The 16,902-nt window shown below is 46.1% G+C and overlaps 1 protein-coding gene across 2 annotated transcripts in view; it reads left to right on the forward strand.

The window, feature by feature from the left end:
* The first annotated feature begins 2,604 nt into the window (after positions 1-2,604).
* The window catches only part of UNK (unk zinc finger), a 125,159-nt gene continuing 110,861 nt past the window's right edge, over positions 2,605-16,902 (forward strand). The window contains exon 1 of one of the 2 annotated variants that reach the window (XM_033960639.1): positions 2,605-2,824. In XM_033960639.1, the coding sequence (XP_033816530.1) occupies positions 2,724-2,824 (101 nt within the window). In that variant the 5' untranslated portion in view covers positions 2,605-2,723. Of the gene's footprint in view, positions 2,825-2,930; positions 3,059-16,902 lie in introns of those variants that run through there. The other variant, XM_033960640.1, reaches the window with a different exon arrangement.

Genomic DNA, 16,902 nt, shown 5'->3' on the forward strand with positions numbered 1-16,902 from the left:
AGGAGGAACACTTACAACATTTCACTATGGGCCCCTTTTACAGAGCTGCGGTACATGCACCGAAGCCCATAGGAATTGAATGGGCTTCGATGCATTTGATAGGGCTGGATTCTGTCAATGGCGCCTAAGTCAGTGGCGTCTACGAAAAATGGCCGCTGGCCGTGTGTCAATCACAGTTAGGCGCCGTTAACAAAATCACAGCTAACAAAGCCTAAGGAAAATAAAAATAAAAATCAGATGCCTGCAATGTAGGTCAGTTCTTTAGTGAATAGCGCCTAATGGCGCCTAAGTCCCGCTCTGCCCCAACCATGCCGACTTAGGCGTAAGGCGCTACTAGGCATCCTGCTGCAGACGCGTTAATGGCACCTCACTGTAGATGCCTCCCAGCACCTACTATTTAGTTAACAAGTTTTTATTCAGTTTTAAATGACACGGTCAATTACTGCGCTAATTAAAGCCATTAAAACAATTACGTTAGGCAGCAGTAGGATGCCTACTGCTGCTTAACTTACGGCGAAAACCAAAAAAACTCTGTGGAGTGACGATGTTCCTAAATGGACTTTATTTGAAAGTGTCAAAGTTCCAAAGGTACACTGAAATCATCCACATAAAATAATTTCATCCACATAATAATGAATCATCCACATAAAAGCCTTAAAGGATCTAGTCCACTGGGGATACAGGACCCAACACGGTCCGCGTTTCGACAAAAAGTCTTCTTCAGGGGTCCCTGGGGGTCCTATAAAGGTGAATACGTGGGAAACAATTGTGTGGTGAGCCGGAAGTGAGACACTGCTTGCATTTGCAATAGAAAGCTTTTATGTGGATGATTCATTTTTATGTGGATGAAATTATTTTATGTGGATGATTTCAGTGTACCTTTGGAACTTTGACACTTTCAAATAAAGTCCATTTAGGAACATCGTCACTTCACAGAGTTTTTTTGGTTTTCTCTGGATTTTCTTCATTGTGGATATTTTTGGGTCAATTCCTTTTGTTTTTTGCTTAACTTACGGCAGCATTTATACAATATGGCCCTGAGTGTTTTACTTTACTTGCAGCTTTAAGGTCTTTAAATACAGAGCCAAAATACTAAGTTGCAGTTCCTGGGGGACTGAAAAGAAGGCTTGTAGTCAAAGCAAAACAATAGCTCCTGAGAACCATCAGTGTGCAGTGTTATCTGTGGGGAGGGTGGGCAGTTTTCAAATAGCCCATTTACTCATATATTGGTATACACATAATGAGAGAATAAATTGTTATATTTAAAAATAAGAGTTATAATTAGGGTATTTTATAAGATCTTTCTGAGGGGAATGGTTTTTATTTATTTAATTCGTTTTCTATCGTTGTTCCCAAAGAGCTCAGAACAGGTTACAGGTTCAACATACATAATTTTAGTACAACTTTACAATACAAGTTTTTATCCTAACCTGACACATACTAGGGGGGTCTAATATTAATATAGATAATATACAGTTTACCAGTTACAATTTGCCTTAGTTATCCTTACAGTGCAAGGTTTTCAGTACAAGTTTTATCTTAATTTGACACACAGATAGTTTACATGTTAGATTTGCCATAGTTACAGTGCAAGATTTTACAATACAAGTTTTCCTTACGTGACAAAAACTGGTGCTGGTACCATTATACATTTCTTTGTAGTCCATCGATTAAAGGCAGGAGTTTAGGTGAAGAGGTATGTTTTTATTGCTTTTCTAAAGCTGAGGAGTTCGTTAATGGATTTGATCTGTGGGGGAAGTCGATTCCAGTGGCTCGGTATGAAGTGGGAGTAAGACTGTCGTTTGATGGTTGCAGTTGAAGGGCATGACCAGGGGGGCATTTTGAGGAGTATTTCATCCCAGGAGTGGAGGGACCGGTTTGGCACATATGGAGGAAACTTAGCAGACACATAACCTGGTGCCATTATGATTTTGCTTAAGTTTAATTATCAACACTGTAGTGGGGGTGGAGGCTAAAAGTAGATTGAGGGGGACTGCAATACTGAGGTTTATTTAGGGCATCTAATACTCTTACTCTGTTTAACTATAGAAAGTAGAAGACCCAGTAAGTGTTTGTTATGCACTATTATTAATTATGTAGACTTGGGAAAGCCACTGCTTATCTCTGGGTGTGAGCAACAATTAATAGATCTACTACTCTTAGAGATCCTGCTGGGCACTTGTGAGACAGTATGCTGGACACACATTGAAAGCAATGGAAATAAAACTCGGTTGTCTCAATCCGTCCTCCTTTTTCTGGAGTCATATGGAAACCATAACCCTACCCAAATGTCTATTCAAAACTAAAACGGGAAAACTTCCAAACCCTAACCAATCTGAAATAAAGCTAGCTTTTTCCACCATCTCTTTCTACTTGAAGTTTTATGCCTAAGCTTTAAAAATTCGTGAACAAATTAGCCTGCCACTTTAGGGACAGAACACAAAACTTCCCCCGTTGAACTACAACTCCCCCAAATCATCTCAGCTTACGTCACCATCCGGGAGATTGACGTAATTCTCCTCTGGGTCTTGTAGTTTATTTAGTTGGTAAACTATTCCCCCTAAATTGAGATTAAGTGCGGTTCCTAGACTACGGATCCCAAAATCCTCTGCGGGAAAGCCAAAGGGCTCTTCATTTCCTCATGGCGTTGGCGCCTGCGCACTGGCCGAGCCGTGCGGACCGCGCAGAGCGAATAATAAAAGGAGGGGAGAGGGATAAAGAAGATGTCGAAGGGCCCCGTCCCGAGTGCCCCCGCGGCCTCCTCGGCGTCCCCCGCGACTGCCAACGTGCTGCACGCGCAGCCCGAGAAACCGCAGCACTACACGTACGTAAAAACACACGCGCACGGCTGACGTCAGTGGCCAGCGTGAGTCACGCGTAAAAGGGGGAAAAAAAAAAACCCTTGTAGCTTAAACCGGTTTGAACCTGTTTGGACTGGTGCAAACCGGAACGGTCCGGAAAAGGAGCGGGTTTGGGCTGGATTCAGAATGCTCGGGGGAGTGGGTATGAGGAACGAAGCCTGGCAGGGCAGGCGGCGGTTTAACGTGACGGGATGAAGGTGAAGGCGGGGCTGGGATAGGCAGCAGCTTTTGCCCTCTCACGTGCTTTGTTTTGTAAAATTGTTGCTTAATGGTTGAGAGGGCCACAGGGGAGAAAGTGGTGAATGCCGCAAATGGATGGCTGAGTGACTTTTGGGGACATTCCTTCACATGGTTTCTGAGAGTCCAATAGGTGGCCTAGGCGACTAGGCCTTGTTACATTTCTCACGTCACCTATCCTTTAAATGTAAAGGAAGCGTGTTTTAGGGATGTTACAAGGTCTTACTCTTCTGTAAAGGTGGGGTCAGTTTGGGCGAATGTCTTTTCCCACTATAGCACGTGCTCTGGAGGAAGAGTGAGTAGTGAATTACACTTCCATAATTACTAGTTCCACCATCAGTGGAATTATAGTCTCCAGTACGTGGGGAAGAAATAAAGAATCTACTTTTAAAATTTTTTTCAAGAAGTTTTTGTTCTGCTTTTCCAGCATCAAAGTGTTACTTATAAGTTTTGTTCCAAATCTTAGCTATTTAAAGTTAGAAGAAGCATGAGAGGTTAAGACTACCTTAAAAGAGAAATACATTGTCTAGTGTACAGTACTGTATTTGAAAAACACATGTAGCAATCATCATTTGCCATTCATGAAATTGTTACTAAAAATGAAGCTGTACAAGTATATTTTTTTTCTTGAATTCTTAGACATAGCTATGTTTGGAGCAATGACATCAGTTGGCTTATGTAGGATATGGTGTCATTGGTAATTGCCAAACCTCTTCCTCTCCCTTTTTCCTTTTTTTATTAAACTGCACTAGAGGTTTTTCATTTGGGTCGGCATGGTAAATGCTTTGATGCTCATAGAATTCCTATGAGTGTCGGAGCACTTTCATGGCTGGCCTGTGATAAAAACATCTAGTACAGGGCTGCCCAAGTCCGGTCCTCGATATCTACTGGCAGGCCAGGTTTTCAGGATATCCACAATGAATATACATGAGAGAGATTTGTCTGCACTGCCTTCTTGGTATACAAATCTCTCATGCATGTTCATTGTGGATATCCTGAAAACCTGGCCTGCCAATAGATCTCGAGAACTGGACTGGACAGCCCTTGATCTAGTGCATCTTGATATATGAGGGTAAACTGGAGAATGACATGGGGACAAATTTGGCCCCCTCTCCGCAGGAACTCAATTTCCTTTTCCCATCCCTGTGAGTTTTGTCCCTGTCCTTGCCTCATTCCTGTAAGCTCTGCTTTAACCACTAAAGTCTTGAACACTTATGATTTTAAAGTGTTTGAGGCTTGTGCAGATGAGGACAGAGTTTGCAGGGATGGGGCAGGGACGGAAAAATTTGTCCCCATGTCATTCTCTATTGTAAAGTAGTGTGATGATTGCTCTGTGAGTTCTGGGTCATTTTAGGCAGTATTGTTCAAAGTATTGGTAAAAGTAAAAATAAATGTATATTTTAATAGTTAAGCAAAAGTACAGGAAAGAACACATTAATGCTTTTACAAAGCCGTGGTAAATGCACTATAGCCCATTCAATTCCTATGGGCTTCGGTAATTTACTGCAGCTTAATAATAATAATAATAATAATAACTTTATTTTTCTATACCGCCATAGTCAGGCGACTTCTAGGCGGTTTACATTGTAAGAAGGCTGGACATTCAGCGAATAACAAGTACAGTACAATACTAATACAATACAATAAATCCACATATAATACAGTAGAGTGAGTCCAAATTCAAAACATACAATAAGTTTAAATACAGTACCGAATAAAGAGTCTAGATGCAGTACAATAGTCTAAATGGTAACTTAAGTAAAGTAAGTATTATACTAAGCAAGAACTTTTTAATCAGTACCATGACAACAGCAGAGATCAAGGCTAGCAACATAACCGAGCGAGGTGTTAAACTGATAACTGACGGCCACTACATAACCACAGACCCAGTGCAGTGTGAGGCCTTGTTGCAAGGAGTTGACCAGCATCACAGGCTTTATCCTGACTATCTCAAGAAGACATTGAATTAACATTTTGCTAATTGATATTGGATGGATAAGGTAATTTGCATGTTAGACTTGTTGCATGCTGTGAATTTTAAGTGGAAAAGATTTCTGGTGGAATATCTGTTGGAGGCACCCTGGAGTAGGGTGGCCATTTCTTTTAGGTAGTCAGGGGCATTTCCTATCAGGATCTTAAAGGCAGTGATGCCTAATTTAAACATAATCCTTTCGGTTATGGGCAGCCAATGTAGTTTCATATAGTAGGGCTGTAGGTGTTCCGATTTCCATAGTCCGTATATGAGTTTTACTTCTGCATTTTGAACTAGTAGATGCAATAGCAATGCTTTAGAGAAGTGTTGCAAACTGTGTGCCCCAGAGCATTCCAGGTGAGCCCTGAGATGCAAGCGAGGAGGAGAGGCGCTGGCTGACTGCTTACAGAACATGCCTCAGGCCCCGCCCCCAGGAGGGACCTAAGGCTCCCGGGCCTATTCTGATTGGCCCAGGCGCCTTAGGCCCCACCAATAGGCGGAGCTTTGGGACGGATGGGCCAATCCGGCCTCATTCCGTCGTTGGCTGCCTGCCGGACAGGCGGGTTTGGCTCCCGTCTGTCCGGCCAACTACACAAAGGTACGGGGAAGGCGGGTAGGGGTGTCGTGGGGGTCGGCCAGGGGGGTCGCGGGTCGGTTGGGGGGGCGGTCGGAGGTTCTTGGGGGGGGGGCGGTCGTTGGGGGGAGGGGCGGTTTGCGTCGAGGGCAGGAGGGCCTGGGATCCCTCCTGCCCGTAATGTAGTGCGGGGTGGGGGTAGGGGGTCGCTGTGACCAGGAGGGTTTGGGCTCCCTCCTGGCCCGATATTGTCGGGGAGTTGGGGAGTCGGCGGGGCAAGAGGGCTTGGGCAAAAGAATTGGCGTTTGTGAAATATAAAAATACTCAAGAGGAATATCGAATGAAACCAAAAGAAGTCAAGAGAGAGATTTGTCTGGTGAAAGTGGAAGAGCAAATGGCTATAAATATAAGAAAGGGAGACAAAAATTTTTTCAGGTATATTATTAGTGAACGAAGGAAAACAAAAAATGAAATTACGAGACTGAAAGACGGTACAAACCGCTATGTGGAGAGTGCAATAATCTAAGTGGGATAGCACAAACGCATATAGCACGGATGCACTTTAGCTGATGTAGTTAATAGAAACATGAAGACTCTAATTTTGATACATAATCTGCACTAAGAAGTAGGCTTAGTGGGTCCTCAAGCAGGCTTTCCTGCTTGCTGAGTTCATTTCTAGCATAGCTGTCAAAATAGGCTTTTTAAGATTTGTTATCCCAGGACAAGCAGGCAGCATATTCTCACATGTGGGTGACGTCATCCACGGAGCCCCGACGCGGACAGCTTTTCAAGCAAACTTGCCTTCCTGATCCACTAGAGGGCGCATACCCACCTCATGGTCCTCAGTTCTTAGTTTTCCGCGGAGCCAGAAAGTCCTGTCTCTCTTCTCTCCGTTCTTCTATGTGCCTTTCTAGCACCGCGGCTTCTTTATTTTGTTAGGGAGTCGCTGTGCGTTGTGTTTCTACCGGCAGGCCCTTCTTGGGCCTCAGCCATGCGGCTAGGCCTCATTTGGCTGTAGCTGTATTTTCTGCTTCCCTGGCCTCTCTTGGCTCACCTCGTGTGAGCAGGATGGCCGGGACCCTTGTTCCTTCGTTGGAATCGGACTGAGTAGCTTCGATCCCTGGTAAGTCTTCTTTCTTCCTTTTGTTTTTTAGCTGCATTACCTCGGTAATGCCATCGGCTGAGTCTCAGGCATTCCAGGCACCTTCAAAGCGTGCCTCCTCCCATGGGAATACTCAGATCGAGGTTGCCCTTATGGAGCGCACTGCTGCACCTTTCTTACCAGTTCATTGGTACGGTGCTGACTTCGGAACCTCGATGTGCCTCGACGTCGGCGGGAGCTTCGTGCCTCGACGTCGACTGGAGCTTCGTGCCTCGACGTCGACGAGGGCTTCTTGCCTCGACGTCGACTGAGGCTTCGTGCCTAGACGTCGACGAGGGCTTCGTGCCTCGACCTCGACGGAGGCTTCGTGCCTCGACCTCGACGGAGGCTTTCTACCTCGATGTCGACTGAGGCTTCGTGCCTCGACCTCGACTGGGGCTTCGTGCCTCGCCCTCGAATGAGGCTTCATGCCTCGACGTCGACGGAGGCTTCGTCCCTCGACTGAGGCTTCGTGCCTCGACCTCGACTGAGGCTTTGTACCTCGACGTTGACTGAGGCTTCGTACCTCGACGTTGACTGAGGCTTCGTGCCTCGCCCTCGACTGAGGCTTCGTGCCTCGACTGAGGCTTTGTACCTCGACGTCGACTGCTTCGTGCCTCGCCCTCGACTGAGGCTTCGTGCCTCGCCCTCGACTGAGGCTTCGTGCCTCGACCTCGACTGAGGCTTCGTGCCTCGACCTCGACTGAGGCTTCGTGCCTCGACCTCGACTGAGGCTTCGTGCCTCGACCTCGACTGAGGCTTCGTACCTCGACGTCGACTGAGGCTTCGTGTCTCGACGTCGACTGGGGCTTTGTGCCTCGACGTCGACTGAGGCTCGGCGTCCACTGAGGCTTCGTGCCTCGACCTTGACTGCGGCTTCGTGCCTCGACGTCAACCGAGGCTTCGTGCCTCGACGCCGACTGAGGCTTCGTGCCGCGGCGTCGACTGAGGCTTCGTGCCTCGACGTCGACTGAGGCTTCGTGCCTCGACGTCAACTGAGGCTTCGTGCCTCGACGTCGCCTGGGGCTTCGTGCTTCGGCGTCGAATGGGGCTTCGTGCCTCGGCGTCGACCGGGCTTCGTGCCTAGGCGTCAACTGAGGCTTCGTACCTCGACCTTGACTGAGCCTTCCTGCCTCGACGTCGACTGAGGCTTCGTGCCTCGATGTCGACGGAGGCATCGAGTGCAGTCGTGCCCGCCTCTACGAGACCTTCAATGCGTGCCTCCTTCCATGGGAATACTCACGTCGAGGTTGCCCTTATGGAGCGCACTGCTGCACCTTTCTTACCAGTTCGTTGGTACGGTGCTGATTTCTGACCCTCGATGTGCCTCGACGTCGGCTGGAGCTTCGTGCCGCGACGTCGACTGGAGCTTCGTGCCTCGAAGTCGACGGAGGCTTCATGCCTCGAGGTCGAATGAGGTTTCGTGCCTCGACGTCGACCGGGCTTCGTGCCTCGACGTCGCGTGGGGCTTGGTGCCTCGCCGCCGCCTGGGGCTTCGTTTCTTGACGTCGTTGGAGCTTTGTGCCCCGACGTCGACTGGGGCTTTGTGCCTCGCCGTCGACTGCAGCTGCCTTGACGTCGACTTCGGCTTGGTGCCTGCCCGCCGCCTGGGGCCTTGCGCCTCGATGTAGAATGCGGCTGGGTGCCTCGATTGATTTCTGCCTCAATGTCGACTGGGGCGGGAGGTCTCGATGTCGGCGGAGGTTGGGTGTCTTGGCGGATGCTTTGTGCCTTCGGTGTCGGCTGCGGCCGTGTGCTCCGCGTCTCTTGACGCTTGTGCTCGACTTCGACTGAGGCTGGGGGCCTCATCGTCGGCTGGAGCTCTGTGCCTCGTCGTTGCCGAGGCTTCGCACCGTCGACGGGGGCGTGTGACTTGACGTCGCTTGGGGCTTTGTGCCCTTTGGGGGGCTATGGCCTTGTGTTTCGAAGTCGACGGTGACTTAGTGCAGCAACGTCGCGGTTACCGCGGCAGCGGCTGGTTTTGGGCCACGGTGTCGAATCCGGGGTTGCACCTGGGCGTCTCCAGCTCCGGTTCGAGAGGGTTCAGCCTTTCTCCCTGCTCCGGCTCTATTGCTCCCGCCATGCGGCCTCTCGCTTGGCGCCGAGGGTGGCTGAGGTTCCGAGCCTCCAGGCGCGTCTCGCCGCTTTTACGTGCGTGAGTTCTGCGCTTATTGAGGCCTCTCTTGCGGTGTCCACTAACCGCCTCTCAGCTCGCGACTGGTCCTTCGCCTATCGGGACGCCTTGGGCTTCATCCCGTCTGCCTTGGTAGTTTGGACTCCTTCTCTGGAGACCCTTCTTATGTTATCTCGGCCTCCTTCGCAGCAGCCGCAATAGCTGCTGCAGCGCCGGGTTTGGGGTTGGCCGCCGGCTTCGGCGACTTCGGGCCGTCTTTTCGTCTATTCTCGCATTGCCTCCGGGCTGCTCTCCTTCTGGGGATTCCTCCACTCCCTTCGGGAGCGGTGTCTCCGTGCCTACGCACCGGGAGTATAGCCTCCCTTCTGTCGGTCGGGCATTCCCATCCTCCCATCTGCATTCGGTCCTGGCCTTTCGTGCCCTGCACTTGTTCTAGTACGGGAGTGGGTCTATCTCAGCCCGCCCCAGTCTCGGGAGTCCGTAGGGGCGGACCTGGATCCTTGTTTGTTTATGCCGGAAGGTGGGCCTTCTGTCCTCGGTCCGCCTTCGGTCTTTTCTGCCTCTGCTTCGGCAGGTGGCCTGTCGGCGCTTGTGTCGGCTGGTGTCTCAGCGGTTTTCGGCCTCGGCCGACCTGTTGCTGATCCTTTTGGGAGCAGGGGTTTTCCACGGTGGATGTCCCGTGGTTCGCCGGGTTTCATCTTCATGTTCCCCGCTGGACCCGAGCATCTTAGTGATGAAAGGATCGGGATCCCGCTTCCCAGCATATTGAGGTGTCGCCCACCTTGACACGCTTGTTTCGTTGGGGGGCCACCTCTTCGTTTTCCCGTCTGCCGATGGACTACTTGGCATTGGCGTAGGGGTGCATCTCGACGGCCTTCGGCCTCAGGGTCCTTGGTCGGGTGCGGCCTGTCGCAGCCACATCAATCTGCTGGAACTCCAGGCTATTTGCAATACCGTGACCTGGTGCGTCCCGATTTCTCCTGGCGAGGTATTCGGTGACCAAGCCAGGGTGTACAGGTTCCCTGTTTCTTTGCGGGGAAGCCTTTTGTCAATGGCAGTGGGTGTTACATCACTGCTTCTTCTTTGGGCGGTGTAGTCCGGGGCGTGCTGCATTGTCTGGCGGACACGTTGAGTCGCCCTTTTCGGCCGCATGAATGGTTGCTCCATTCTCAGACTCTGCGGCATATGAATGTTCGGTGGGGAACCCAACAGGTAGTTCTGTTCACTTGAACCCTCACTCTCTGGTTGCCTCGAGATCGCTCGAGGATGTTCTACCGAGTTCGCATCGTGGTGGATGCTTCCTTCTCGATGGAATGGACGGGTGCTATGCGTTCCCTCCCTGTACTCGGATTGTCGGTCTGCGCCATCAGGATCTTGATGGCTCCTCTGTGGCCCTGGCGGCCATGGTTCCTCCAGCGTATCGGGGAACTCAGCTTCTACCTATATTCCCGTTCTCTGCTGTCTCAGTGTTGCGGTTTCTGTTGCATTCCAATCTGCAGCTTGGTTCCTCGCAACGTGCCTCCCTCCTTCTGTTTCTCTCAGTCGGTGGGGGTGTTCTCGAGGCCTCTCGAAGATCTCCACTCGGCAATGCTTTTCCCAGAGATGGTCCTGATTTGCTGCGTGGTGTGCTGAGCACCGCATGGATTCGCTCTCTGCCTCCTTGCCTTCAGTGCTGGATTATCTGTTGCACTTGGCTCGGTCTGGTCTCAAATCTACATCTTTTCGAATCCACCTCTGTGCATTTGCTGCCTTTCATCGGCCGCTGAATGGGACGCTGCTCTCCGTCCATCCGACGGTTTCCCGCTTTATGAGGGATCTCTTCATTGTACATCCTCCGCTCAAAGCCCCTCCGGTGGTTTGGGATCTTTGTGTGTTCCTGGCTCAATTGGGATACCTCCATTTGATTCCATTGATGAAGCTCTTTTGAATTACTTCACTTGGCAGGTGGTATTCCTGGTTGCTCTCACGTCTGCTCGCAGAGTCAGTGAGCTGCAAGCTCTGGTTGCGGACCCGTCTTTTCCTGTATTTCATCGGGACACGGTGGTCCTGCGTGCTCCACCCCAGTTCTTGTCCAGGGTGGTTTCGGCCTTTCCTTTCTATTATTCTTTCCATCTTTTTTCCGAAGCCCCACTCGCCTCCTGGCGAGGTGGTGCTTCTCACACTTGACTGTAAGAGGGCGTTGGCTTTTTGTCTTCAACGCTCGTCAGTCTCCTTGGACGGTTCCTCTTTTCTTTTTGTCCTTCGCCCTCATTGGTCGGGACGCTCGGTTTTCAAGCGCACCTTGTCCTACTGGTTCGCTGCTTGTTTTTCCTTTTCATATGCTCAGGCTGGTCTCGCACTGTAGGGTCGAGTCACAGGACATAGAGCCCGAGTGATGGCGGCTTCGGTAGCTTTCCTCAGGTCGACGCCTGTCGGGGAGTTTGGCAAGGCTGCCACTTGGTCTTCGGTTCATCCTTTCACCTTCCACTACTGCCTGGATACTCTGTCCAGCAGCGACGGCCGGTTGGCCAGTCGGTTTTGCATAATCTGTTTTCTTGGTTTGCCAACTTCCCTCCGTCCCTTTTTGGTTAGCTTGGAGGTCACCCACATGTGAGAATATGCTGCCTGCTTGTCCTGGGATAAAGCACAGTTACTTACCGTAACAGGTGTTATCCAGGGACAGCAGGCAGATATTCTCACAACCCGCCCGCCTCCCCGAGGTTGGCTTCTTTGCTAGCTATCTGAACTGAGGACCATGAGGTGGGTATGCGCCCTCTAGTGGATCAGGAAGGCACACACACATGCGTGGTGCAGCACTAGCAAACTTGAAATCTTCAATCAAGTTTGCTTGAAAAGCTGTCCGCGTCGGGGCTCCGTGGATGACGTCACCCACATGTGAGAATATCTGCCTGCTGTCCCTGGATAACACCTGTTACGGTAAGTAACTGTGCTTTTTATTCCTGGCCAGGTTGGCCATTTAAAAAAATTACTGTGGTAGAATTTAGGCCCGGATTCTAGTAACGGCATCCCGAAGTTAGGCAGCAATAGGCATCCTACTACCGTCTAACCAATCGGGGAGCACGTTTAAAAAAACCCAAACTGATGTGGTGAATGGCGCCTACATTGAAGGCACCTAAGGACACCTGAGGGTGGCATGGGCATGGTTTATGCCGGAAGTGGCCTTAGGCGATCCTAGGTGCAAGACAGACTCCTTAAATGTAAACCTGTAAAATTTTGGCCTACATTTAAGCTGCGATTCTATAAATGGCGCAAATGCGGGATTGACACACGATCGGCAGCCATTTTTAGGCAGCTACCAATATCGGCGCCATTTACAGAATCCGGGCCTTAATGCCTCCTATTTAGAAGGTATTAAGGGCTCACACGCTTTGGACACTAATCTGACATGCCACCTCCAAAAAGATAAACTGTGTGCTTAGTGTGTGCAGATATCAAACCATGGAGTGTTTTAGTACACTGCATGTTACTGCAATATAAGCTGTTGATAAGAGCACACATTTCTCTAAGTTACATTGACCCAAAAAGATGCATGTCCCCAATTTAAAAAAGTAGGGGCTGGTTTGGAGCATATGTTTTGTTTTGTTTTTAATCCACCTTTGCGAGAGGACTATGTCAATAACTTACCCAAATGTGTATAGAAAGGAATATCCTTATTTTAAAAAAAAATCATTACGCATCTAGTCAGGCATATATGTTTCAAAATATACACGGAGTAGAGCTTGCATATGGATTTGTGGGTAATTGATTTAAAATAACAGTGGGAACTGTAATTTTTATTTGTGGACAAAAAGTACTGACCAGACAGTATGGCTAGCTGTCACAAAACTTGAAGGCTTGGTATATAACAGTTCATCTTATAAACATCTTGATAGGATTAGAGACTTATATGAACACTACTAATAAGATTGTTTGTATAAGTTCATTGCATTTGTTTTGAATTGAAAATGTAAAAAAGACACTTTGACATAATTCAGATGATGAAAATTTTTGACTCTTGGTGATCCATATATCTTGTGGTTTGATAAGAACACTGAGATGGTGCACTCAATGCTGTGACTTTTGTGCACTTCATCATGGTCCGAGAAAGGGTTTGATTCGAAGAACTTGAGTGTTTCTCATTTCATTTGTTAATAATTCACTAATTTCAACAATAAAAACATCACCTTCAGGCCTTTCACTGGTGTCCCATCTTCATCTGCACTGTTTTCAGACTAGTAGGCCCAGTGTTAAGCCATAATCCTCTCCTTTACTTATCTCAAACAAGTTTTACTAGTAAAAATAATAAACAGTTGGACAAGTGTAGCTAGATTTTGTTTCTTTTATTAGAATTTTCAAAATTACATACAAATTGATTACACTGTCCAACACTCATTTTGGTGCCTCAAATGTTAGACCTGTTTCTGGGTATATTTGACCTGCTGATTCCAAAAATGACACCAGTATAATCCTATCAGCTCTAGTTTTTGACATGCAGAACATGTGCCATATACTATTCTTAATTCTGCTCGCCCATTAAAAAATCAGGATATTTTACTATAGTGTTTAAATTAATATCTTTTAAACATGAAGGAAACATTCAAAATTAAAAGAAAGTGTACAACATGAAAATCTACTTATTTCATACCAAAAGCACAAGTTTATGATACAGACTTTCCAGTCATTTGACACACAAGAAGCTCCTTTTGTAAGACTTCTGAGAGTGGGATCTGCCAGGACAATCCTGCATAAGATTCCAACAATAGTCTGCCATCATGTATGCATCCCATCTTGTTTGGTATCTGGCTTCCATTGTTTTTATGTCTTGGTGAAATCTTTCACCTTGCTTTTCGCTTAAGTCACCAAAATTCTGTAGAAAGCAATCTAAGTGACTGTGCAGATAATGAACTTTAACACTCATATTACAGCCAAGTCTGTTGAAATGAAAGAGCATACCCTCTACTAATTGTGTGTAGTTGTTTGCCTTCTTGTTGCTAAGAAAGTTTTTTACAACAAGAACAAATGAAGACCAGGCACATAATTCGATATCATTCACTGATGCAATGAAATGTGGGTCATTTGTAAGTTGTCTGATCTGTGGACCATCAAAAATTCCTGCCTTGTTTTTCCATGGTAAGTCCAGGTAACATATACCTTATGTATTCAATGCATGAACCGTCTTTATTCAAAGCTTTTACAAATTGTTTCGATCCAAGATGGCGATCTGAGACAGGACGCGCTGAGCTGCGTGTCCCAGGATTGTGCCTTTTCAATTTCCTTAACGGTAATTACTTACCGCGATGCCGAAGAGACGGGGCCGGAGTGCCGCTTCTGCCTCGCGGCGTCCTGGAGCCCCGGGTCTCGGGAATATTCAAGATTTACTGCGGTGCTTGCAGGAGGTCGCAGCGACGTCGGATGGCGGCCCGCTGACAACACAGGGAGGCGAAACCAACGTGGATGTTCCTGGGCCTGACACCACACTGAGCCCCGACGTTAGGACACCACCCCCGCAACCCCAGACGACCAGCTCTCCCAGGGGCGGGGAAACCCTGGATTCATTGGTTTTCTCCTCTCCAGAGGCAAGTAAGGATTCACTGGAGAGCTTGGAGGCTGGGGCCCACTTTTCTAGGGCCCCCATGGAGATATCTGGGGGAATATCATCTCAACATGAGGGGGAAGGGCTGAAGACATCCCCCGAAGGACTTCAGAACGGTGAGCACTCTACATTTACACAAATTTCAACTGAATTGATTAAACCTGCAGAAGTGATTTTAGACTCTATCTGGGACTTAATGGCTGGTTTTGTTAAAAATATTACTCCTACACTTCAACAAATTGAAGGGAAAATTAAGGAACATGATAAGGAATTGAAGGATTTAAGAGAAGAAACGAATACTTCTAAATCATCTGTTCAAAAAATAGAAAAAGAAATTGTATCATTGAAACAAATTCAAGAGGCCTTAGTTAAAGACAATATTAGCCTAAGGAAGAAGACTGAAATGCTTGAGAATAATTCACGCAGTAATAACTTAAGGTTAATTAACTTTCCAAGACTTGAGTTAGTAACACCTAGAGATATGCTTAAGAGATATCTAGTAGAGAACTTAGAGATACCCGAAGATTCATTACCACCATTTTCACGGGTTTATTATTTGCCTGATAAAGAACAAAATCAACAATCAAAAGAAAAACCTTCAGATCAAGAACTTCTAAATATATCACAGATCTTAGAAACATCTGAGAAGGATTTAGCATCACCAGCCACCATGATTATTACTTTAGCTTTGCCAATTGATAAAACATGGTTGTTAAAACTTTTCTTTAAAAATAGACAAAAAAGCTTTCTTGGTTATAAAATACAAATGTTCCCAGATTTGGCACGGGAGACGCAAAGGAGCCGCCGTGAATTTCTTCTTTTGAAACCTGGGGTTTTATCTTTGGGTGCAACCTTTTATTTGAGACATCCGTGAAAATGTATTGTATATCACCGTACTCTTAAATATGTGTTTTTTGAACCATCACAATTGACAAATTTCGTGGCTATGTCTCGCCTGAATGTTAACAATCTTTGAGCCCTATATTTAGGATATTGTGACCCTATCTCAGTGCTATAGTTCTCAGTTTCTTTTATAATTTTCTTTCTAGATAATTTCGCCAATTTTCTATAATTCTTGGATCCTAATTGTGGACTTGAGCATAAATAGTATATTTGTTTAATTTAAGATTTATATTGCTTTGTATTTGATATCTATCCTATTCTTGCTTTCTGTACAAGTGTAATACTTGAAATTTAAGTTGAAAATAATAAATAAATAAATAATTTAAAAACAAAAACAAAACAAATTGTTTCATCAGGCCTAGCTTTATATGTAGTGGTGGTAGTATGATTCTATCTTGTGCTATCAAAGGTCATTATACACAAAAAATGTGGGTAATTTAAATATATAAATTTAAAAAAAGAAAGCTTGTTAGCTCAATTCTGCAGAATAAATCTTTTAAATAGCGGTAAAAAAATTAATTAATTCAACCATATCTAAGAAACTAGAGCTGATGCGGTCTATCCAATGCAATTTTCTGAATCAGCGCCTCAAATAACCCTAGGAAGAGGTCAAAAATCCAATAACTTTTTTGTTGTTGGCCTTTTGTTTTTGTTCTTTATAGAAATAAAGAAATAACCCAAGTCTACATTATGATGAGAGCTGGAACACTTAGGAAAATGAATCAATAACAGAAGTCAAACATAGCAATCACCATGTCACTATTGCATCTAACTAAATAAGACCTAATTATTCTTCCCCCCACCTATCTACTGACAATCATAAAACCTAATTAAGAGGCAATTATTTAACTTCTTTATCTTTCAGGAAACATTCTAATTGATTTACATAAAAATATCTAGAATCAGAAGTTCCTATTAAACACTTACAGGGGAACTTAAAAAAAAAGCTCTCCCCTATTGCAAGAACTCATGACTTTAATTGCAGAAATTGTTTCCTACACAATTTAGTGACATAAGCCACATCTGGAAATATAACTGGAGCTAGTTTTGAGCATCGGTCTGCTACCTTATTAGGATCGGAATGCACATTGGGAAGAATAATCTTCAGTTTTGAAAAAAAACTTCATTGGTTGCCAGTAAAATATCTAGTTGAGTACAAGGTTGTGATGTTAATTAATCAAACTCTATTGTCAAGAACATAGATCATTGTCTGTGTATATGCTACCAGATCATTGAGATTAGAAACAGCGATGAAATTGATGGTTGATTCTTTACATTAAATATCAACAAGCCAAGCTACCTTTTCGATTGAAGGCTCAAGATTATAGAACACATTGCCAGGTAGCTTAAAATTGTGTAAAAATGCTGAATTTTTTAGTCGACTTCTAAAAAGTCATCTGTTTATGGCAGAATATTGCAGTTAAACTCTAAATCATTGATATTGAGAAAGGGGATGATATATGAAGGTATATGATGTTTGTTTATATTTGTTGATGAATTATGTATGT

Source organism: Geotrypetes seraphini, chromosome 10 (genome assembly GCF_902459505.1).
Source record: "Geotrypetes seraphini chromosome 10, aGeoSer1.1, whole genome shotgun sequence".
In the NCBI taxonomy this organism is placed as follows: Eukaryota; Metazoa; Chordata; class Amphibia; order Gymnophiona; family Dermophiidae; genus Geotrypetes; species Geotrypetes seraphini.